The 25,854-nt window shown below is 37.4% G+C and overlaps 1 protein-coding gene across 2 annotated transcripts in view; it reads left to right on the plus strand.

Annotated features, from left to right (window-relative positions):
- Nucleotides 1-1,455: 1,455 nt before the first annotated feature.
- Nucleotides 1,456-25,854, plus strand: part of Memo1 (mediator of cell motility 1) — a 133,088-nt gene continuing 108,689 nt past the window's right edge. Inside the window, exon 1 of one of the 2 annotated variants that reach the window (XR_007104579.1) lies at nucleotides 1,456-1,910. Coding sequence is in view for 1 of the 2 variants with exons in the window: in XM_047521905.1 (XP_047377861.1) it covers nucleotides 1,850-1,910 (61 nt within the window). In the remaining variant the exon portion in view is untranslated. The remainder of the gene's footprint in view (nucleotides 1,911-25,854) is intronic. The other variant, XM_047521905.1, reaches the window with a different exon arrangement.

Below are 25,854 nucleotides of genomic sequence, written 5' to 3' on the forward strand. Positions count from 1 at the left end.
TTAGAAGTGTCCCATTAATAGACCAGGCTTTAGAACAGGGATCTCGTATAAAATTCTTGGGCCCTAAAGTTTGAAAAGGGGAAGGAGAAGGGCAGAATAGTGCTATTAAAAAAGAAAAGTATGGGCTGGGGATATGGCTCAGTTGGTAGAGTGCTTGCCTCACATGCACAAGGACACACACACACACACACACACACACACACGATATTAATGGCACTGTGGAAACCTAAACTTGAATAGTAGGCAGCCAGTCATCTGCTTTGGACACTGCCAAAGGACTGCTTAATGTGAAACTAAGGTATAACAATTTTATGATTCTAGGCCCAAATCTTTTTTTGACGATAGGCAAATTTCTCTGTCTTCCTGGTTTTGAACTGGTGTACTTAATAACAATAGTACTTTCTTAAGAGGCCCAATTTATAATTCTGTGTTGTTGATACATATGTGGAATACTGGGATTTATAAGTGGTAAGTGAAGGGTCATAATTAGTATTTGTTTGTCCTATATCCTGTCAGGGTTCTTTTTTTTTTGGTTTCGGTGATGGAACCCAGGGGCGTTTTACTACTGAGCTTCCTGTCAGTCTCTTTACATTCAGTAACTTAGAATTCTAGGTACATCCCTTGAGTGTTATCCCCATTTTGCAGTTGGGAATAACAGAGGCTATTGCTTCACACTTTAGTTAGGGAGATAAGACACGTAACTACATAAACCTAACATGAAGCAAGATCAACTTTTACAGTGTCACAGCCACGATTAGGTGGTGAAGGGCGACCCTTTGAAGCAAAAACTTTCATTTGCATGACCACAGGCATACCTTATCATGCCTGCTTCTGCACATGAACTTCCCGGCATGGCCACAGACTTCCATCCCGAGGTGAAACCTTAAGAGTGCGAATCCACTGAGGACGCCCGGGTATGGAGGGGAATTCTCGCCAGACTTTCCGGGTGGAAAGCCGCTTCTGCGTGCTCTGCTCGCTCTTGATTTAAGGAAGTTGGCTGGGGGAAGGGGCTTGCCTTGCGGCTGCGTCCTACTCCCTGCGCCCTGCCCCCAGCCTCTGCTGGCGCTAAACCCCGGAGAGCGGAGCCTGCACGTTGAGATTCCTCGGCGGGCCTGGCAGCGGTGCTGGGCATGCTCAGTGGGCCGGACCCGTTAGAGTGGCGAGTAAGGAAGCGTTGGCTCCTCCGGGTCTGCCTTTCCCGGTTCAGGCCCGGCCCTGGGCTTTGTGTGCGCGGAGCTGCAGCCGCCGCTGCCTCCTCGCCCGGCCGCCGGACCCGATGCCGTCCGGCCTGTCCGGTTTCCGCCGTTAACCTCGCCGCGCGGCGGGAGGAGGAGCGGGGCGGGGCCAGCGGGCGGGCGGACGGGCAGGAGGGCCCTGCCGGGGGTGGGGGTGGGTGCGGGGAGCCCCGCGGGGGGTGGGGGGAGGGGGCGGGCGCGGAGTCACGGGGGTGGGGTCACCGGCGGTGGCTCGGGGAGGCCAACCGGGAGGGGAGGGGGCCGTGGGGGCGGCTCAGCGGAACCAGCCCCGGCTGGGGAGCAGCGGCGACTCCGGGGCCGGGCCAGGGCTTTCCGGGCTTCGGTGAAGCCGCCGTGGGCCCCATCTTCCGGCGGTCGCCGGAGTTTGTGGTGATTGTTGCTGCCGCCGCCACCAACCCGGCTGCCATCTCCTCCTCCTGGACCGCCGCCGCCTCCTCTTCCTCCTCCTCCTGGGCCGGGCCGATCCCCTCCCCGCTGCCGCCTCCTCCTGGGCTGGGCCCGCGGTGTCTCGTCCCCTCGCGGAGCCGCTCCTGCCGCCGCCGCCGCCGCCTCCTCATTCATCCTCGTGCACCATAGGCGGCACAGGCACCAAGATGTCCAACCGAGTGGTCTGCCGGGAAGCCAGTCACGCCGGGAGCTGGTACACAGCCTCAGGTAGGGCCCCAGGCCGCCCGCGCGCCCGCCGCCGCCGCCTGGCCCCGCGCCCGGCCGGCCGAGGTCGGCAGCCCGGCCCGCAGCGGCGGCGGGCGGGGACCAGGGCGCGGACGGGCCGCCGAGCGCGGACCGCGTGGGGAGGGAGCGGGCAGGCCGGCCTCGCCGCCTCCCCCACCCGGGCGGCAGCAGCCCGGCCGGCGGCCTCTCGCTCCCCGGAGTTGGGCGAGAGGAGAGTTGCCGCCCGGACCCGGCTCGAGGCAAGACCGTGCTCGCCACGCTCCCGGACGGGTCTGCTGGTCGCCGCCCCTGGCTCGCGGGCGCCGGCCGCTGCCACCGGTAAGGACGGTGTGCCGGCGCCGAGCCCCGCGCCCCCGGCGCCGGGAGCGAGAGCGGGGACCGCCTGCCTCGCCCGGCCTGCCCTCCCCGCCCGGTCCGCGGGGCGCCCTCGCGCGAGGGAGTTCTCTGCGCCCGCCCTGGAGCCTCCTCGCCCCGAGCCCGAGAGGAAGTCTCCTCGCCGTTTTCCTCTGGCACTTGAGAAAGACGGGCAGCATTTCCCCTCACCTTTAGGGTGCCCGGCTCTCTGGGAAGGAGTGCAGGCACGTACTTTTTCACGCTGCCCGACTAGACAGAAGGTCTCCGCGTGGGAGACCTGTCAGAGGAGGGCCTTTCAGGGATTTGTCGCTTTGTAGGTTGGGACTCGGGTGGAAGGAAGTACTGCCAGGCAGGGGCTTTGGGTGGCCTCCCAGCTCTTTTGTCAGTGTTTGCATTGTTACTGTCATGCAGGGACAGCTGGAGATGGCATCAGCACTTTTCCTGAGCAGCCTCCCCAGTCTCTAGTCGCTCAGCACCAAGCAGGTGCGGGAACTACCTCAAAGAATTAGTTTAGGTTTTGAGCAAATTCCCCTGGCTGAAAACCGTTTCGAGTTCTTTATGTAAGAAAGGGTAGGGATTTTGCCTTTAATAAAGCTCTTGTTAGAACGACTGCTCCTGGGATTATTTTCAGGGGTCACATATCTGCTATGTTAACAAAGAAAGTTCCTCTGGGATTCCTACTAGTCTTCAGTCATTCGTTATTGGCTTATCAATAACTAGACCTAACTTCTGATGTGAGTAGGATCGTGTTGCTCTTTACAAATAATTCGGTTGGAGAGAGTGACAGGGGTTTTGAGAAAACAAAGATTTGGAAAGAAGTTCTTTTCTCTGAGGTTGTTAAACTAGTTCATTAAATACATACACCATTCTGACTCACTGAAGATTTGCTCTGTTAAGACAGACAAGAATTATCATGATTGGATTTGGAACCACTGCTAACAGGTAGCTGTAGTTTTTGCATTAAACAAATATGACATTTTATGGTTACAGTGGCTTTCCTTTATGCTTTTGAAGTACTTCATGAACATTTACTCAGTTTTCACAATCTGAGAATGTCATTTAAACTATTATTGTTTAGTAAACAAATGGGGAAAAATTCAGAGAAGTTCAGTGATGTGCCCAAGACTAAGCCAGGAATTGAGAAAAGGGAGGCCCTGGTTTCAACTATTAATAGTATCCTTGAAAAATAGCCTTTTCAGAGTAGTAAGTAAACTTCTTCAATGTGTTTTAAAGAGTTAAAAAGAGTTTTAATTTTAAAAGTCTCAGCTTTCACTTTTTTTGGTACTATGAATTGAACCCAGGGACACTTTACCACTTAGCTATAACCCCAGCCCTTTTTTATTTTTTATTTTTAAGATAGGGTCTCACTAAATTGTTTAGGGCCTTGCTAAGTTGCTGAGGCTGGCTGTAAACTTGGCATCCTCCTGCTGAGCCAAGCCTCTGGGATTATAGAGGTGGGCCGAGAGGCCTGGTTCTGGTTTTCACTGTCTTGGCCATCTTTTGGTATAATTGTTGTGGTTTTCCATACATTTCTAAAAGTGTTTTAAACTCTTGTTGTTTTGTATTGGAATGTGGGTAGTATTCTGGAGGAATTTTTATAGATTCTTGAACATTCTTTGGGTAGTAAAATTGGGCACAGCTCACACTTTGTATTCAGAAAGATTTCTTCAGTGTATCTTCTCAAATATAAGATGAATCCTTTAATTAAGCCAAAAATTTTATGATTATATTTATCAACAGTGAACTAAAGTGCACTATTTTCTTAAAACTGTCACATAGAGAATTATGTTCTTATTTCCCTTAATTTTAAATGGTTGTAGTAATGCCAGTTTGGTAATATGAACTGTCATAACCTTATTACTAAATTTAGACTATATATGTGAGACTTTATAAACTTGAATAATAATTGAGGGTGCATTTAAAGCAAATTAATTGTAAAGCTCAATTTGTTTTTTAAAAATAAATGAAGTAAAACTATAGGTAAGTAAACTTGTAATTGGTCTAGCAACTTCTCTTTAATTTTGTGCCTTTGTACCTATATCAATATCATTGACTGTTGAAAAATTCTTATTTGTATTGTTATTGTTTCTTTTTCTTCGCTTTGTTTCTTTTTTAAAGGGCATTGGGGATTGAATCCAGGGGCATTCTAGCACTGAGCTATATCCCCAGTCCCTTTTATTGATTTTGAGATAGGGTCTCACTCAGTTGATGGTACCAGCCTTGAATTTGTGACCCTCTTGAGTTGCTGGAATTATGGGTGGGCACCATTGCACCCAAGTGTGTTGTTATTTCTCTGGGAAACTAGACTTAAAGACATGTGAAGAATAAGAGAGATGTATTTGTGAATGCATCATTCTGTGGTTCCTTGCAGCATTCAGATTATGTCCATAGAATTAAAGCATTCAATTACTTATAGAAATAAGGATTAAATCACATTTGTTTCGGTTATCTAGCTATTTTGGTGAATAAGTGTGTATGTACATATATAATATTCACACACATCTTCGTTTTATTTATATCTTGTTATATGCTACATCCATTGATAGAGGGATTTGCTTGTCCTCAAGGATTTACAGTTATACATAGTAAATAATAGTTCAAGGCAGCAATTAAATATCAGAGAAGCTTACATGGTGCTTTTTAGGAGTTTTGAGGAAGGTGGAGTGACTTCAAGGTTAGAATTTGAATTGTTCTTTGAAGGAAGGGTATTTAGGCAAGTTTGGAACAGGAAGAAAGAACTTTGGATTGGGAAACACCAAGATACATAGGCAGTTAAATGTAATTAGTTCAACTTAATAAAGAGTGAAAGGCTCTCATGGGTGTCATTCATGAACCTGTAAGAGGAGACTGGTGCTGGAGTGTAGTCTAATGCTAGGCATAGTAGGGATTGGGCTTCATAGGCAGTGAGGACCAATAGAGATTTTAGAGTAAAGAACTAATGTGATGCAAGTAGCATTTTAGGAAAATTAATCTCATAGGAAGGTTAATCCTCACTTCTTCACTAGTGTGTAGCAGGGATCAGCAAACTTAACTATGGCCCACATCCCAAATACTTTTATTTTTTTAATGGCTCACTAGTTAAGTTTAATTTTTAAAGGGTTAAAGAACAAACAAAAACAAGATATGCAGTAGAGAACAGGTATGACACAAAAGCCTGAAATATTTACTATTTGTACTTTTACAGAAAAAATTTGCTGACTTCAATTGTAGGTTAATGGTTCTAAGAGTATGACCTGCAGCATTATGGACTTGTAGTCTACTTTCTCCAGATTTGGTATAGATTTTATTATTTCAGGCCCTTATCATCTGTCAGGACAGTTACAACTGTCTCTTCCCTAGACTTCTTTCTGTCAGTCTCTCCTGTTAAGTTCGTTCTCTGCACTGCTGCCTGAGTAATCTATTGACCATGTCATTCCTTTCATCATTCCCTCACTGAGCCATCTTGTCTTTTGGATAAAGTCTAAGACCTTTTATGACTTCACATCTTCCTCTTTCTTGACAGCTTTTCCTATCCCATCCAGGTTCTTGATTTTACTATGCTCAGGTAACATCTAGCAAATATGCTGTTTCTTATCACTGTCCTAGTTACTCAGATTTTCCCCTGAAACGCTCTTTGCCAAGATAATTTGTACTCATCTTTTAAAGACTCAGGTCTTAACTGAACTTGGTGGTGCATGCCTGTATTTCCTGCTAACTTGGGAGGTCAAGGCAGGAGGATTCCAAGTTTGAGGACAATCTGGGGAACTTAGTGAGACCCTATCTCAAAATAAAAAGAGAAAAATAAGAGCTGTGGTTGGTAGAACACCTTTGGGTTCAGGTCCCAACAAAACAAAACAAAACAAAACAAAAGTCTTAGGTGTTAGTACCTCCTGGAAACCTACCCTGATGCCTGTTCCTTTGTGCTCCCTTAATATCCTGTGCATATCTCTATACATTTGTCTTTTCATCTGTACATAAGATTATATACATGGTCTGTTGTATAAACTTCATATGTACAAGGGACCATATATATATTCTTACGTACAGACAAGTATTTGGAGTTTAAAAACATGGCCCTTGAAGCCAGGGGCCATGTTTTAAACTCCAGATACTTGGTAGGTTTTGTATGTAATAGATATTTGATAAATATTTAAACAAATGAATGTTAAAAAAATCCTTGTCATATGATAGATAATTAGGAAGCAGTGGGTATTGGTAGCATATTCACAGAACTATTGGTTTTTAAATCCTGAAGAGCAATAGGGGTTATGTAGGACTGCCATCAGTCAAATCTCTGAGTGTAGTGTAGGTGGTAGGAAAGAGTTAGGCATCCTGATTTACCAGATAAGGATCCATTTTTCATAAGATTTTAAGTTTATTTTTTGTTTATTTATTTTTTGTGGTACGGAGAATTGCACAGGTGCACTTTACCACAGAGTTAGATCCTTAGCCTTTTTATTTTGAGATGGAATCTCTTACTAAGTTGTAGAGGCTGGCCTCAAACTTTCAATTCTCCTGCCTAAGCTTCTTGAGTAACTGGGTTACAGGCATGTGCCATAGCACCTAGCTAATATAAAATTTTTAAAGGTATATGACATAAATGTAGAAAAATGCATAACTAGATGAGTTTTCACAAAATAAGCACATTCATGTAGCCAGCATCTAGCTGGAAACATTTTTACTGGAATTCTGCCTACCACCCGTGTTCCTTATATTTTTCCTTGTAGAAAAATTTTGTTTTTTAATTCTGTATAAGTGGAATCATATAGCACATACTCTTTGGTTTCCTTTGCTCAATATTATATTTGTGAGAGAGGTCTATGTTGTAGTTTGTTCATTCTTATTGCTGTATTTTGTTGTGTGAATAAAGTACAGTTTATCCATTCTACTGTTGATGAACATTTAAAAAAAAAAAGTTTTGCTGCTATGAATGTTTTTGTACTTTTTTTGGTAAATGTGTTTTTTTTTTTAAGTAAATGCTGTATAACAGGTCATCATTCATGCATATGACAAGTTTTTAGAGATTCTGGTAGAGTTTTGCATTGTGGTTTAATGAATTTGCACTCTTACCAGCAATGTAGGAGAGCTCCAGTTGCTCTAGACCCTTGCCAACACTTGACATTGTCAGCTGTCTTTTTATTTTTAGTTATTATGGAAGGTTGTAAAGTGGTATTACATTATAATTTCAATTGTATCTTAGTGAAGCTGAGCAACTTTCATGTTAGAGATCCCATCTTTATTGGTCATTGGATTTTTGCTTTTGTGAAGTATCTAATCTTTTGCCTTTTTGTATTGGGTTGTTTATTTTAAAAAAAAATTTTGTAAGTTTTTATATATGCTAGTTCTTCATTAGATACAGTATATGTGTTGTAAATATCTTCTTTAAGTAACATTTTCAGAATCTTGGTGTTTTGGTAAATCAGAATTCTTAATGTTAGAGAAGTCCAGTTTACCAGGTACTTAGTGCTTTTTGTTTTTTATTTATGACATTTCTGCTTACCTCAGTGTCATGAAGTTACTCTTTTCTTTTTTTCTAAGACCTTTATCTTTTAACCTTTTATATTTAGATTTCTAGTTCATCTAATTGATTACTATGTGTATGTATACTCTATAAATACAGTTGCAGTTCATTATGTTAAGACTCTTCTTTCCTCCTCAGTACTGGGGATTGAACCTGGGGACATTCTATCCCTGAACCAAAACCTTTCAAAATTTTTAAAATTTTGATACAGGGTCTCACTAAGTTGCCGAGGCTGGCTTTAAACTTGTGATCCTCCTGCCTTGGCCTACCAAATCCCTGGGATTATAACTGTGTGTCCCTGTACCTGGCTCACTACATTATGCATTTTTGTTAAAGTGAACATACATGTAGAAAAAGTATACAAGTCTAGTGTACACCTTACTGAATATTCAGTTTTAACATAACACACCCTTAGATTAAGACATATAATATTACAGGGGCTGTGGTTGTGGTTCAGTGGTAGAGCACTTGTCTGGCACATGGAAGCACTGGGTTCGATCCTCAGCATCACATAAAAATAAAGATATTGTGTCCGTATACAACTAGAAAAAAGTATTAAAAAATAGATATATAATATTTTTAAAATCCCAGAGGAATGTATTATATTACATTTTAATGTTTCTGAAATTGGTGTTAATGTGGAGCTTTGTTTTCTCCCCTGAAAAATGATGTTTATATTGATGGTGCATCTTATAATTAATGGTGTCAGTGAATGGTGGATATATCCATAATTATAAAATGGTGCATCTTATAATTAATGGTGTTAGTGAATGGAGGATATATCAAAGTCAGATTTCAAAGAATATCTTCAAAGTATTTGTATGATACTTATCTTAAATGTAGTTTTACTTTTTAGGTTGTTTTCATTTACTCTGCTATGTTTCTAAATATTTAATAAAATTATATCAGGGTTCTTTAGTTGGAAAACCACAACTTTATTATTTTGGAGGGGCATAGACCTTGAATTCTAGGTGTCAAAACAAAATATCTTGGTGTGTGAAAAATTAAAAAATTGCCCAATAAATTCTTCTTTGAAAAGACTATTATTTAGTCGTAAAGTGAATTCTTTTAGGTTATGAAATATGATTTTCTGTGTGCTCACTGTTCATCCTATTTTACCTTGGAGAAAGGCAAGAAGGAAAGAAGTTCAGTAGACCAACTATTGATGTTATTGCTTGATTACTGCTAGTCCTTTTTTGCTTTCCTTCTTGTTCTTTCATATGCAGTTTTCAAGTCAAAATATCATCTTTTCTATCTCCATGGTGTAGTGTGTATAATTTTCTTTTGGACTTTTTTCATTTTAAAAGGATGAAAATGACAAAAGTCTTCCACTAAATGCATTCCATGAGTTCATTACATATATATATATATATATATATATATAATATATATATATATATAATCTCTGATCCTCAAGGGTGCTGCAGGGTTGGTATTATCTCCATTTATGAATGTGGGAACGATGACTCAGAGAGGTTGAGTAACTTGTTTAACAATTAAGTGGAAGAGCCAGTCTGGCTGTAAAACTAGTGTTAGTGGTTAGGGATGTATGGTGAGATATACTGCCTTAAACAATGAACTTTTTCTGTCCCAATTTTGTTTTTTCCCAAACTATAGTGTGAACATTTAATTCACACTCATATGTCATCTATGGCCTATAAAGCATTTTCTCATGTATTTTTGATTTCACATGAATCCTAAGATTAGGTGCAGGATAGAGAAGCAGGCAGGTCTTTGATCTACCTTATGCTGCCATTTTATAGATGAAAAACTAAAACTTGGAGATTTTTATTGCCCTATCATACTGCTAATAAATACTGTGAGTCATTCTAGTAGAACTAGCGTTTGAACCCAAGACTTTCAACTGAAACCAGAGTTAGAAGTTTGAACTCTTTGGAAGTGGTGAGCATCTTTATAATTTTCAAGTAAATACCTTGGATTATGAAATAGCAAAAAACATAACTAGAGCACTCATAAGTGTTGAATTTGATTCATATAATTTAAATACAAAGGAATTGGTATATTTTGACTAGTTCGAGATTTTGAATTGAACCTAACAAATTTGGCACTTCAGAAGATACTTTATTTATTACTCAGCAATTCAATATTGAACAAACTGATTTTTTTCCTCTAGGGTTTAGGTGTATGTATAGCAGGGGATGAAACAAAAATTCCTAGAGTTTACATTCTATCTGGGGGGAGACTGACAATAAATGAAGTAAATAAGTAATATATATAGCATGCAAGATGAAGGAAGGTGCTGTGGAGAATAACAAAGCAGAACTGTCCTACAGGGAATATTAAAGGCTCAGGGGTGAAGGTTGCAGTACTAAGTAGCACAGAAAGGCAAGGCTTCCCTGTGATGACATTTGAGTAAAGTAGGTGAAAGATCAAACCATGCATTTGGGGATAGACAATTTTAGGCAGAGGGTAAGACAGATTCAAAGATTCTGAGGCCAAAACAGTCATAGAGTATTGATCAACAGCAAGGAGGTAAGATCATTGCAGCTGGAATGAAGTAAACTGGGACAGAGTGATACAAGTCAAGAGGTAAGTGACTGGCCAGGCACTGTGGCCCTTGACTGTAATCACCGTGGCTTGGGAGGCTGAGGCAGGAGGGTTGTGAGTTCAAAGCTGGCCTCAGCAAAAGCGAGGTGCTAAGCAAGTCAGCCAGACCCTGTCTCTAAATAAAATACAAGATAAGGCTGGGGATGTGGCTCAGTGGTCGAGTGTCCCTAAGTTCTGTCCCTGGTACCCGCCCCTGCAACCAAAAAAAAAAAAAACAGGTAAGTGAGGAGCATTGGCACAAAGGTGTTGTGGTCAGATGCTATATTAGGTCAATATTAGTTGCTTTATCCATCAATTGAAGGGCGGACAGGTCTTTTTTTTTTTTTTTTTTTTGTGGTGCTGGGGATTGAATGCAGGGCCTTGTACATGGGAAGCAAGTACTCTACCAACTGAGCTATATCCCCAGCCCAGATATATTAGGTCTTAAAGGCCATTGGAAAAACTCTTACTTGAGATAGCCTTTGGATGGTTAAACAGTAGGTGATGGGATCTAATTTAGATTTTATAGAATCACTTGGCTACTATGTTGAAAGTAGACTAAGGTTGGCAAGTGGTGAAGGCAGTAACAAGCACAGACTCAGGGAGGAGGAAAGCAGTAATCAAGTAGAGATGATCTACTCAGACTGAGTGGTAGCAGTGGAGATGGTGAGAAGTGTTTGGTTTTCAGATTTAATTTGAAGGTAGAACTAAAAAGACTTGTTGACATACTTTAAGTGTGGGGTATGAGTGAAAGAGAGGGATCCTGGATATCTCTTAAGGTTTATCTCTGAGTAGTTGTAATGACGGAGTTGCTGTTACCTGAAATTGGGAAGACTAAGAGGCACAAGTTTGAAGGGGAAGGTTTGAAATAATTTTGGTTTGTTAGGTTGATGTTTACTGCACAGTTCAGTGGATATGAGAGTCTGGTGTTAAGGAGAGAGGTCTAGATGGGAGATGTAAAATTTGGAATTAGCCAAGCATGAAAAAGCCAAGTATCTAGATGCAGTCACCATGAGATTGAGAATAACTGAAAAACAGAGGTTGGGTGACTGAGACTTAGAACTTTTCTAATATGAAGAGGTTGAGTAGATAAGGGAGATACTGTAAGGACACAGATTAAATGTTGTGTTGTGAGAAGGAGTAGGATGAGAAGTCCTGGAAGTCAAGAAAGAAAATAAGGCATCTCAGCACAATTCATGTAGATTTGCCTGGATATTTTTCTTTGACAGATATGTGTGAGTCTAGTCTAAGTCACTCTGGTCTTGGCCATTTCTATGTCACTGCCATGCCCATTGCCCTTTTGTTGTTTATACAAAGGCAAAGAAAATTTTTAAAAATGTAAATCAGATAGTATTCTTTTCTCAAACTACCCCATCATACTTATAATTACATTCAGAGTTCTTTCAAAGATACAGCGTCTCATGTGCTGTGATCTCTGCTTAATTTGTGATTTTATCTCTTTATATTTTTCCTTTCATGCATGCTGTTCCAGCCATTCTAGCTTCCTTGATGTTCTCCACATGTGTTAAGATTGTTCTTTAGGACTTTTGCATGTACTTCATAAGATTACCCAATCCTGGCTGGTGGTTAAAGAAAGGAAATTTTTATTGATTCCCATATTTTGTTTGTTAATTACTCTTAAGAGAGGTAGGAAGAAATGTTAAAAATGGGTGCAGATAGTTTTTCCCAAAATACTGTGAGAAACAGTAATACTTTGAGATGTGACCAGTTTATGGTCAGATTAGTTTAAACATTGTTTAAAGGCTCATTACATGGTCTGTTGTGATGAGTGTTCATGTTCATTTGAAAATATGTATGTTTTCCTTAGTTGTATGATGGAATGCTCTATAAATGTTAATTAGGTTAAGTCTTCTATATTCCTGATGATTTTCTTTTCACTGATTTTTAAAATTTTTTATTTATTTTTGCCTTCCGAGGTAATTTAATTTTCAGACTTGTTGGCATTTAGCAAAACCCTTTTTGCTATTTCTGTCAGTTCTTGAGGGTCGTGTTGAAATTTCCAACTGTAATTGTGAATTTGTCTGTTTTTTCTTTTAGTTTTGTTATTTCATATATTTTGAATCTTTATTATATGGCATATGTACTTGGGATTAGTTTTTGTTTTTGATTAATTGACTTATCATTATGTATATACCTCTTTATATGTGGTAATATTTCCTTGTATGAGGTGTTTCTTGCTTTTATATTAAGGCCAGTTCAGCTTTCTCAAGGTTAATATTTACATGGCGTATGCTTTTCTGACAGGGATCACTAAGACCACGCTCAGGTTTGATGAAAAGTTTCCACAGAACTCAGAAAAGATGTTATACTTAAGATACTTTTCACTACAGAGATAATACACGGATTCACTGCAGAGATAGTACAAAGGAAAAGCCACATATGGTGGATTCCAGGAGAAACCAGATGCAAGTGTCCAGTTTTCTTTCCCAGTGGAGCTGTGCTGAGTATGCTTAATTTTCCATCAATGGTGTGTGACTAATACTAAGTATTGCCAACCAGGGAAACTCATCTACCTTTTGGTATCCAGGTTTTTATTGAGGTTTAGTCATATAGGCCTGGTTCATCCACATGACTGGCTTTAGTTACTCAGTCTCCATTTACCCTCTTCCAAAAGAGGTCACACTGATACAATGTGGCCCAGGGTACCAGAAGAATGAAAACAAGAGTTCACCGCAAAATTACGTTATTAGCATAAGCTATCTGGCAAAGCCCCTGATATACAAAGACGCTTTTTTTTAATGTGGTAAAATATATATAGCATAAAATTTACTATGTTAACAATAATTAAGTGTATTTAGTTCCTTTTGTATTGAGTATTTTCAGTGTTCGCAGTCATCACCACCATCCTTCTCTGGAGCCTATTCACCTTCCCCAACTGAAAATAAGTGTTGGTTAGATATTAACCCCCCATTCCCCCTCACCCCAGCCCCTGGCAACTACAATTCTATTTACTATCCTTTCATGTCTGGTTTATTTAACTTAGAATGTCTTCAGGGTTCATCCATGTTGTAGCATGTATCAGAATTTCATTCCTTTTTAAGGATGAGTAATGTTCCATTGTATGTACAGACCACATTTTGTTTATTTATCTGTTGGTGGATACTTGAATTGTCTGTCTTTTGCCTATTGTGACTAATGCTACTATACATAAGTGTAAAATGAGTTCCTTTTCCCCAGTTCTTTTGGGTATATATCTAAGATTGGAATAGCTGGGTAGTGTGGTAATTAATGTTTAACTTTTTGAGGACTGCCAAACTGGCAGCTGCAGTTTTTTATTCCTACTAACAATGCATGAATGTTTCAGTTTTTCCACATCCTTGGTGACACTTATTTCCTCCTCCCTCTTCCCCATCCTCACTCCTCCTCCTTTTATCCCACACAGTTATCCTAATGGTTGTGAAGTTATATCATTGTGATTTGATTTGTATTTCCTTTCTTTTTTTTCCCCCACGCTACTTAACTCATGGGTTCAAGTGATTTCAGTGATTGATCCATTGTAGGAATATGTCACTACACCAGCTTGTATTTTCTTAATGACTAATTATATTGAACATCTTTTCACCTGCTTATTGGCAATTAGTATATCACCTTTGGAAAAATGTCAGTTAAATTCCTTTGCACATTTTTGAACTGGGTTTTTCTTTTTCTTTTTCTTTTCCTTTTTTTTTTTTTTTTTTTTTTTTGGTACTGTGGATTGAACCCTGGGATGCTTAACCACCCAGTCTGTCACGTCCCCAGCCCTCCTTATTTTTCGTTTTGAGACAGGGTCTCACTAAGTTGCTTAGGGTCTTGCTTAGTTGCTGAGGCTGGCTTTGAACTTGTGATCCTTCTGCCTCAGCCTCCTGAGATTTTGTTGTTGTTGAATTTTAAAAATTCTTTTCTGGATTTTAATCCCTTATCAAGGGTGTGATTTGCAAATATTTTTGCTCATTCTTTAGATTGTCATTTCATGTTTTTTTTTTTTTTTTTTTTTTTTTTTTTTTTCTTTTTTCCAGTGCTGGGAATCCAACCCTGGGCCTGGCATGTGCTAGGCAAGTGTTTTCTTCATGTTCTTAATGATATCCTTTCATGCATGAAAGTTTTTAATGTTGATGAAGTCCTTTTTTTTCTTGCTGTGAAACCATTGATAAGTTCATTGTCATAAAAAATTTGCCCCTGAGTTTTCTTCTAAGAATTTTATAGTTTTAGCTCTTATATTATGGAAGGTGATCAGTATTGAGTTAATTTTTGTATGTGTTCTGAAGTAGAGGTTCAATTTAATTCTTTTGCATGTGTATATCCAGTTGTTTCTGCAGTGTTAAGTTTTTATTTTGGTACTGGTGACTGAACCCAGGAATACTCAACCACTGAGCCTATATCCCCAGCCCTTTTTATTTTTTACTTTGAGACTGGGCTTCACTAAGTTGCTGAGGCTGGCCTTGAACTTGTGATCCTCCTACCTCAACCTCCTGAGTAGTTGGAATTGTAGACATGCACCCCCCCCACACCCGGCTCAGGTTATCTTTACTTTAAGTTTCAATCATTAGAGCATTACTCTTTTGGGATCTGTTCTGAATATCCCATATAATCAGGGAGGTACTTCCATTCAGGCTAATGATTACTGACTTATGGCCCTCTGAGCTCTTCCCTGAAATTTTTGCCTAGATGTGTGTAGTTCTACCCTGTGTATGTACAAGTTGATAGTAAACCAGAAACTCAAGTGGATTCCTTTGTAGATTTTTGGAGTTCTTTCTTGTTACTAATTTTCGTGTGTGTGTGTGTGTGTGTGTGTGTGTGTGTGTTTTGCATATACCTCGGTGTTTCCCACTTTCTTCTTTGTGAATGCTTCTAATTATTTCATTGATTTTTAACATTTCTGTCTTTCATTCATTTGGAATTTATTTGATGTGAAATGGAGTTATGAATCCACTTTTATTTATTGTTATTATAATGCCTCCTATATACTCCTTTTTCCCTCACAATATGAGACTATTCCTTCATAATTACACTGAATTTCTTTATTTTCCTGTATCTATCTCCAGACAGCCTGTTTGGTTTGATTTCTAGGTTAGTAAACCAATAGTTTTAATTATAGTAGTTTATAAGATAAGTTACTGTTATTGCTCTTCTGTTTCAGAAGTTTCCTGGTATTTTTCCTTATTTATTTTTCTCTGTGAACTTAATTATTGTTTGTTTATTTATCCATATGAAATTAGAATCAGGTTTCCTTCTCACCAAATGATTTATTGTCCTCTGAACTCTAGGACTTATTCTTCCCCAGAAATTTTTCTTTGATTTTGTATAGTTTTTACACTATGCATGTACAGGTGGGTTTTACAAAACCAAAATTGAAACATTCTTCTTGAGGTATTTACTGGCAATAGTGTTGGATGAGAAAAAATTACAGGTATGAAATTTTGAAAGGATGTAAAACTATTATTATTATTATTATTATTATTATTATTATTTTTCTCGGTGCTGGGGATAGAACCCAGGACCCTGTGCTTGCAAGGCAAGCACTTTACCAACTGAGCTATCTCCCCAGCCCCTGTAAAATTATTGAATGCAAGTGATATGATTGTATTTTTTGTAATCTTATTAAATTATAGGTGAATTTTGAGAGAATTTATATTTTTTATGATTTTTCTTTCAGGTATTTCTTTTTGCCCATATTACTTTTTACATAGTATATTTTCTCTATTAGCTCTCCTAAACTATTGTATGTTTGAAAGCTGTTTGATAGAGGAAAGCTTTATTAATTTATATTGTTTTTTTAAAATAATTTGTAGAGTCTCTTAAAAATTTATAGGGGGCTGGGGAGATAGCTCAGTTGGTAAAGTGCTTGCCTTGCAAGCACAGGGCCGTGGGTTCGATCCCCAGCACCGCAAAAAAAAAAAAAAAAAAAAAAAATTTATAGGAATATAAATGTCATGTCATTTGCATTTAGTGATAATTTTATCTCCTTTCCAAATTTTATACCTCTAATTTTTTTCGTATCCAATAGTTTTGGTTACTACAAACTTTGAGAAAAAAGTTTAATAATGATTTTGATGAATTATATTGGGAATGCTTTTATGTTTACCCATTATGCATAATGCAGGCTTCCAAGTTTACATAGATATAACCTTTCTTGATTATGTATCCTTTTGATTAAGGGACACACACACACCCACTTTTCTATATTATTTCTTCATTTCTCAGACATAAGGTCATATGAGTAAAGCCTAGAATTTTTCTAGGGTATCTTGTTTTCTTTTTCTCCTGCTATTTCTTGCTGTCGTTAAAAAAAAAAAAAAAAGCTAAATCATTGCTTTCCTTTTCTTTTTTTCCCTGGTACTGGGGATTGAAGTTGGGCACTCTACCATTGAGCTATGTTCTCAAACTTTTTTATTTTTTATTTTGAGACAGGATCTTTTTTGCACCCTCATACCAGACTAACCAAATGTTAAATCATTATGAGCCAGGAATGAACAGTGAGAGGGGAAGCTGAGTATGAGTATCTAAACAAGTTATAATTCTCACTGGAAGCATAGCGGAAGCAGTAGATCTCCTTGTAGTGGTGTTTGTATCTTTTTTATTTAAATTTTTTTTTTTTTTAGTTGTCAATGGATCTTTTATTTTATTGTATGCGGTGCTGACGATTGAACTCAGGGCTTCACACATGCCAGACAGGTTCTCTACCACTGACCCACAATCCAGTGTGGGGTTTACATCTTAATCTGTAGTTGAAATGAACTAGAATGGAGGTTCCAAGCTTTCTCTGTAAAGGATCAGATTGTGAGTATTTTATGCTTTGCAGATCATATTATTTATGCCATTGCAACTAATCATTTTTGTCCTTGTATTGTGATAATAGATGTAGTTAATATGTAAATTAACAAGTATGGGTGATATTCTGTAAAAGTTCATTTACAAAAAAATGATGGTGAATCAGATTTGGCCTTCAGGCTCTTTGCTGAACCCTGACCTAAGACTTTGGCTTGAGAACTCTTATAAATTATGCAGAGCTACTAATCCATGTGGAAAGAAGTATGCCCCTTTTGTATTGGACCATTTGAAAAAGTGACAGAAACAATCTAAGAATTTTTATTAAGCTCTTACTCTTAGAAAAATTTGAAAACTATTCTGTTATAGAATTTTCATCTGAGTTTAAAATAACCAAAGGTTATAAGGTTTTTTTTTTTTTTTTTTTTTTTTTTTTTTGTACTGGGGATCCAACCTAGGGGTACTTTACCACTGAGTCACAGTCCTTTTTATTTTTAGATAGTGTCTCCCTAAGTTCCTGAGGCTGGCCTCAAACTTATGAACCCCCCTCTCCCCCCAGCCTCCCCAGCATGTAGAATTACTGGTGTGACCCATGAAGCCTTAGCTTTAAAAGTTTTCTGTGACTGAAGGCCCAAAACAGTACAAAGTTTTGGTTTTGTTTTGTGGTCCTGGGGATAGAACCTAGGATCTCATACATGTTGGCCAGTTACTGTACCACTGAGTCATACCCCAGCCTCCTAAGTACAACTTTTAAATACAAAAGTAATAAAATAACTGCTGGTTTTACCTGGATGTTTTCTTATTTAATTCTGTATCATTCCTAATTTGGACTTTTCAGATGATGAATTTACTTATAACTTTTAAAATATTCCCCTCCTGAATCTTAGAAATCAGATTGACCAGTACTTAATCTTAAGTGACTAGCAACACTCTTTTTGCTTCAGAGTTAATGAAAAGAGTATGTTTGTTTGTTTGTTTTAGTTTTTCTGAGAGCAGAGCAATTTAAAAATTGAAAATACATTTGAAATGTGGTTAATATTGGTTTAGGATTTTTTAAAAAAGTTTGAATACATATATGTGTTTTAAAGATCAAAGTTATTCATTGAAAAATTTCATTTAGTATCAGTATTGTTTTGTATTCCATATTCCTTTTTCCTTGCAGGTAGTTGCTTTTATCAATTTCTTTGTCTTTTCAGTGTTTGTTTATGCATAGTGAAGCACTTCTGAACATAGCCATCATTTCTTCCTCTTTTCCAGTACATGATATTATATCATATAATTGTTTCAGAGTTTGCCTCTTTGTACTTAATAAATTTTGTAATTGGAGATCTTTTTACATTATAACAGACTCATTATTCTGCCTGTGACACTCCTTTTTTTTTTCCCCCTCATTCCTTATTCCAGTTGAGAGGAAGACAGTTATGATATATTCATTTGGTAAGATGATTCAGAGCTGCATAGCTAAATAAAATGTCATTTGATTTCTAGCAGTTTTCAAACTTTTCAGTCTCAGAATTTCTTTCCACTCTTCAAAATTAATGATAACTTCAAAGCGTTTTTGTTTATGTGAGTTTTATCTGTTAATAGCTATTCAAGTTAGAAGGTAAAACTGAGAAACTTTACTTTTAATTCATTTAAAAATAATAGACTGGGCTGGAGTTGTAGCTCAGTGTTGAGTGCTTGCCTAGCACACACGTCTCTGGGTTCGATCCTCAGCACCACATAAAAATAAATAAATAAAGGTATTGTGTCCATCTATATCTAAAAATATATTTAAAAAAAATAGACTGGGGATGTAACTCAATTGTAGTTTGCATGCTTAGCTTGTAGTAGGTGGTGTTGTCCATCCCCAGCAGAACAAAAACAATAAACCCATTACCTGTTACCATAAATGACATTTTTAATGAAAATAACTGTCTTCTAAAACAAGGAAAATGTAAGAGTGGCAATTATAATATATTTGCAGATATCATTAATGTGTAGCTTAATGGGAAACAACTGAATTTTCTCTTATCTGATGCTGTAGTCACTCTGTTGTGATATGTTGTTTTACTTGAAGCATATGAAGAAAGTCTGGCACCATACAGACATGTATTTGGAAAAGGGCAGAGTATTTTAACAAACTTTTCAGATAATTATGGATGTCCTTCTTTGATGTTAGATAGTCAGCAAGTAGTAGTTTAACTTTTGTTTTACTAATTTTTTTTTGTTTTCTTAAATATAGGTGACCTACATTAAATTACATATAATTTAAAATGCTTATGAAACTTAACAGTCAAGATGATGCAGCCCTAAAGATAGTTTCTTAAAGATTAATAATTGCAGTGTATTTTTTAAAAAATACTTTTTTAGTTGTCAGTGGACCTTTATTTTATTTATATGTGGTGCTGAGAATTGAACCCAGTGCCTCACTCTTGCTAGACAAGCACTGTACCACTGAGCTACAACCCCAATCCTGCAATGTAGTTTTGAAACCATGACAATGGAGTTTTCATGTTCTGTTTTAAGCAAGATCAGTTGGTCTTTCTTCCACTTTGAATGAATCTTTCATCCATGTAGAATTTTTTTCACACCATGTATTTGTCATATGGAAAATATTTGTTCCTTGAATTAAGCAGATTTGCGTATTTCATTTTTCATTGTCAAAGAATTACACTTGTTAATATCATCTTCATTCTCCTCAGAAAATCCATTTTGACTTGGGAAGCTGTTAAACCTAGTGTCAGAAACAAGTTTTGAAAGATTCTAATTGTTTTTAAAGCTTGAATTTTAGTTAGCAATAAATATTGTTGATTATTTCCCTTGATGTGACAGACCCACTCTTCATTTTCAAGGAAATATCTATGAGATACCCAAGATTGAGTACCCTCATTTCTCTGTCAGTTGTTTTTTTTAAGAAAAATGGTGTACCATAAGAAAGTGGTTCCTTCAGCTTGTTATCTTAGGCATTTTCTTTGAAGCAGCCATCTTCCCATTTCAGTGTGTAGAATATGAAAAACTTTTATACTCGAGGGATGAGATTTAATGTGTAAATGTGTAATATTTACAGCTATGTCAAGGACATTATTAAATAAAACTGTTTTTTTTTTTGACCTGGTGGACCTTCTGAAAGAATCTTGGACTCTTGTCAGACTATATGTCACTTCGAGAACCCCTGGTCTATAGAAGCACTTACTTCTTCTTGGCAATTAAAAAAGAAGAAAGAAACCAAGAACTCTTCATTGCTGTGGCAGCCTTAATATCTCTCTCTACACTCATCCCACAGCATGCCTTGGGCCATTCTGCTTACTCCTTCCATTAGTTGTGATGGCTCAGTTTGACATCATTCTGGAGGACTGTGGGGAAGTGTAATTTATAAATTTCAGGTGATTTTGATCTTTTCTTCATCTCTATTACACAGAATGATCAGAAATCTACTAAGTTAGAATTACTGATAGGTGGGACCCAGATATCTGCAGTTTTTACCATACTCCTCAGGTGGTTCTGAAACAGCACAGTTTGGCATCTGTTGTTTTGAGCCTTTAGGAAGAAAATGGATTGCTTAGAGATGAGATCACCATTGTCCTTTTTGTATTTATTGCTTAGTAGAAGGTGACATCACCACTATCAACTTTGAATTTCCCAGAGCCGATTCTGGCGCAGAGTAGGAGTTCACTAAATGCATCATGAATGATGAATGACTGATCTGATTGTATTATTATGTTATTTGTCTGATATCAACTTTCCAAATAAATGATGACAGTTACCCTTTAATTATTGTTATATTTCTTAGTATGTTTATTTTATAAGTGTTTTAGAACTTTAAAAATGTAAATCAGATAATGTGGTTGTACTACTTAAAACCTTCAGTGATTTTCTAATGTACTTAAGCTTCTGATTACAGTTTAATAATTTGACTTACACCTGCCTTCTTACCTCAACTTTTGTTTTTGTCTTCTTTATTTACTTTGTTTGTGGTGCTGGGGATAGAACCCCGGGCCCTATTTACTATGTTTTAGGATTCATGAAACTGGTCATTTTTTTCTCTCAGGTTTCTTTAACATACTTTTTGCTCATTACCTCAACATTCTTTTCCTCGTTCTCATGGCACTTACTTTTTAAGGTGCCTTTTCTGTTTTTGTTGGAAGCACTCCCTCTTCCTCTACTGCACATAGAATAGGAATGAAATAAATAGTTCTGCTTATTTCTTTCTTATCACTTATCACAATTTGAGGTTACTTAATTTGTTTACTTATTTATCGTCTTCCTCTCTCTTCTAGAGTGTATGCTCCATGAGAACGTAGACCTTCCTGTTTTGATAACCATATGCCCCCATAATCAGAAATAGTACTGATGTGGTCATTTTGCAAAATATATTAAGTACATTTATTAAATAAGTTGATGAATGAGTGAAAAGAATATATGGAAGAAATTTATTTTGGTTATTCAATAGGTAGCTGAATGAATAAAGACAAGTGTTATTAATAATTAAATACTCCATAAATAATTTTGTTTTGCTAGGTGATTAAGTTAAATATATGTTAGGGTTTCTAGTATATAAAATTACCGATGGAATATAAAGTTTTTAAGTAATAAATGAATACATGTGATTTAAAACAGTTATTAAAACCAGTATAATAGAGAACAACACTAATTTCTGATGAAGTATAAGTGCAAATAAGTTTAAAATCCCCTGCATTTATAACCATCCAAGAAATGGTCATTTTTGGATTATTACTCATTTTAGATAAATTAACCACTTTTTCAGTGTTCACAGTTTTTATTTTAGGGATTTGTAAGTATACGGCCTACCTTCTGTTTTCAAAAGATTAATGGCCTATCTCCTATTTCTTTAAACAACCGATGGAGACCATACTTTATTGTGTTGTAAAATAATGACTCAGGGTTTAGTGAGGAGTTTGATATTAACCGTCATTCTAAATGATCTTAGATTTCTGTGCTAGTTGTGTTTATTATTATTTTAATAACCTTTTTACTTTGTAATAAAAAGTAATGTTGAGGGGCTGTGGTTGTGGCTCAGTGGTAGAGCGCTTGCCTAGCATGTGTGAGACCCTGGGTTTGATTCTCAGCACCACATACAAATAAATGAATGAAATAAAGGTTTGTCAACATCTAAAAAAATATTTAAAAAAAAAGTAATGTTGAAAAGTTGCAAAGAAAACACAGTTTCTATATATCCCTTATTCAGTTTCCCTTAATGTTAACATTGTACATTAATTACCATGGTACATTTGTTAAAACTAAAAATAGTAATTGGTACTGTTAACTCCATACTTCATTCGATTTCACCAATTTTTTTATACTAATATCCTTTTTCTGTTCTAGAATCTAATTCAGGATACTATGTTACCTTTGGTGATTATGTCTTTAGTTTCCCCTGATACGGTTTTTAATCATTTTTGGTTATCATGACTCAGTTTTGAAGAATATTGACAGATATTTTATAGAATGTTCCTAGATTTGGATTTGTGTGATCCATCCCTAACCCCTCTATTATTAGACAGTTTTGGGGATGAATACCACAGAGCTGAAATGACCTTATCGTATATTGGGGGTACATGGTATTAACCTTGGTAAGGTTAACCTTGATTGTTTGTTTAAGGTTGTAGTGTTTGCCAGGTTACTCTTCTGTAAAGTTACTATTTTTTCCATCTGTATTCTGATTCTTTGAATGTGAGTCACTGAAGTACAGCCTACTCTTTTGGAGGGGGAAATACTTAACATTTATTATTTGAGTTCTTTTGTAAGGAAGATTTGTCTACCCACTCTCAATTATTTATTCCATCATTTATTTATTTCAAATGGACTCATGTACTATATATTTATTTTGTGTTTTGGGAGGTCATCCAAAGCCACACTATTTTGTTTCTCAAGTTTTTCTGGCTCTGGGTATTGGGAGTATATTCAAATTGGTTCCTGCATTGCCTTGACATGCTCCATCCTTTTGCTTTTTAGCACTTTCTCCCTTGCTACAAGATGCTTCAGGCTCATTTTGTATTTCACTGCCCTGACTCTGTAACTTTCTTCTTCAACAGTAAGAAACTTAGCTACCATCCACCATCTTCCATCAACTGTCCATTTACTCATTTGTTCAGCTCCAGTGTAAAGGAGACTTAGAATTATTAACTCATACTTTTGTGTGCAACAGATTTGCCAACTAAAGTACATGTGCAGTTTGTTTTCTTCAGCCTTAAACTTTCTAATCAAGTCATTGTTTTCCAAAGTTAAGTTAGTGTGGAAGGTTACTAAACATTATAGCTCTTTCCCTTACCCCCTTGAGTGAGATGGTGTCCTGTATTGTAATATATTTGTCATCATCTATATTAATTCTGGAATATCCACCAAACTGCATATTTTTGTTTGGCTAGCTTGTATTCATTTATGTTTATTTTTTATGATTTCAGTTCTTTGGGTTTGACAAATGCAGTCTTTTAAAAAAAATCTGTGTGTCATTTCTTTTAGGTGTCATTGTGTCTATTTGTTGCAGTCTTATTTCTTTCTCCCTTTTGAACTTTTGCTTTTCATTTATTGGGTGTTTGGAAAACAAATTGATTACAATTGAGTGAAGTAAGACTTGTATTGAATTATCTGGAGTAAAATGTGTGAGTTTCCCATGTAGATGTAGACACTAATTTCAGATGCTTTTCTTTTTTGTAGCTTCATTTGGTAAAAATATTTGAAGTTTGAGAACAAGATTGATAGATATCACAATGTTTTAGAAAATTAGACCAAATGTGCCAAGAAAGAACATCTGCCTGGTGATTATTTTTAACATCTAGATATATGTCTTTCACACCACAAGTGAAATAGTATATTGTTTAGTGTGTAAGGCAGAGAGCTAGGTTTAGGTTACCTTAAGAAATAGAGATTCATTATGGGAAAGTAAGGGTCTCAGAAATCCCAATTGCTGCATAGCCAGGGTGTCTGAAAGTATGTGATTGAGGAAATGACCAGTCATTTAGGAAACCAGGGAGCTCTACTGTGCTCTTGCAGTGGTTCTCACCTAGAGGCTATGTTAAAAATAGTCCATGGGACCCTACATCACATCAGTTGGATCCATTAAACTTCTGTAGGAGTGGGTCATGCTGCCTTGTGCATTGTTTCTAAAGCTCTACAGGCAAATCTGGTGAATACATTAGCTCTAGTGCTTTTATGTTAGATGATTCAAAGTCTGCTTCTTTTGAATTAGTGCTGTTGACTACTTTAAAACCCTGTGAGGAGCCCAGTTTGGTGACTTATGCTACTCAAGAGGCTCAGGTGAGAGGATCACAAGTTTAAGGCTAGACTGGGCAACTTAGCAAGACTCTGTCTCAAAATAAAATTTGAGGATAGAGAGGGGGAAGAGCTAGGGTTGTAGCTCAGTGTACAGTACTTGCCCTGCATCTGCAGGGCCCTAGGTTTAATTCCCTGTACAGAAACAAAATAACCATCATCCAAAAAACTGTGGAAGGGATAAGTGAGAGGGAGAGTTGACCACTACACTGGCGGGGAGCTATCCTTAAGCAGTTGAATTCCACGGGTTAATGGGACCAATAACGGAGAAGGATACTTGCAAGCTGACTGATGAACCAATAGCTAGCTAGGATGTTCACAGACTGACAAGAAGTTGGGAGGCGGGGGAGCAGTTTATATTACATTAGTATTTTTTGTACTAGTTGCCTCTGCAGTTTTTTTTTCTCTTTTGTGTTGCTGGGGATTGAACCCAGGGCCTTATACACATGCTAGGTAAGTGTTCTTCCACTGGGCTATACTCCCAACCCTTGCCTCTTTATATGACTGTGACCAACAGGTAAGGCAGAAGTGACTAGGGAAGAAACTATTGTAAGTAGGGATTAGAGGTGGCCTTTCTGTGGAGGTGAATAGTAAATTAAAATCCTAAATGCGGTGAAGTTCTCAGAGGGAGAGATTTACATTTAGAGGAAATATGTGACTGAAATATAGTGAAAAATGTTGGAGAAGGAGTCTAAAACCTACATTATATGTAGAATCTTGTTGAGCTAGTAAAATGGTTTGGATTTTATTCTAATTATATTAGGAAATCTTGTAAAATGCCAGAGTTCAAATAAAAGAGTTTGATTCATGCATTAAAAATATTTATAATGAAACATTGAAGAGCTGGCATTTAAAAATCAAAATGTTCTCAGAATATTTAAAAATTATATAAAATTTACATTGCTAATGTAAATTTTGACCATCTGTTTACTGTTTTTAAAATTATTTCGAGGTATTGTTTTGGGGAACTGGGAATCTAGCTTAGTGGGGAATACTTACTAATTACCAGGTCCTGGATCCTAGAAGTGCCCCCCCCCCCCAAAAAAAAAAAAAGAAAGAAAGAAAAAAAGTATATAAAATAACTGAGTTGACAGTTCTGTTTTGGACTTGGATGCAGTTCATCCACCAGTTTGTCCATCATGTGGTATGTAGTATATTATTAATAATGATTGGTTTCTATGTACTAATCAGGAAATATTTAGTAACATGGTAGCTTTTCACTAAGAATTGTGTGAAGAGGGAAACAAGAATAAATGAACCCTCACTAAAGTTCAGATGAACCAAACTAGATTTATTCAATACCTATATTTATTTATCATTATGATATGAGGTGCTCTACCACTGAGCTATCCTCCAAGATATTTAAATTTTTTTCTTTAAAAGTTTTTTTTCTTTTTTTTTTTTTTGTTACTGGGGATTGACCTCAGGGTCACTTGACCACTGAGGCACATCCCTAGCCCTATTTTGTGTTTTATTTAGACACAAGGT

This window comes from Sciurus carolinensis, chromosome 13 (genome assembly GCF_902686445.1).
Source record: "Sciurus carolinensis chromosome 13, mSciCar1.2, whole genome shotgun sequence".
NCBI classification, from domain to species: domain Eukaryota; kingdom Metazoa; phylum Chordata; class Mammalia; order Rodentia; family Sciuridae; genus Sciurus; species Sciurus carolinensis.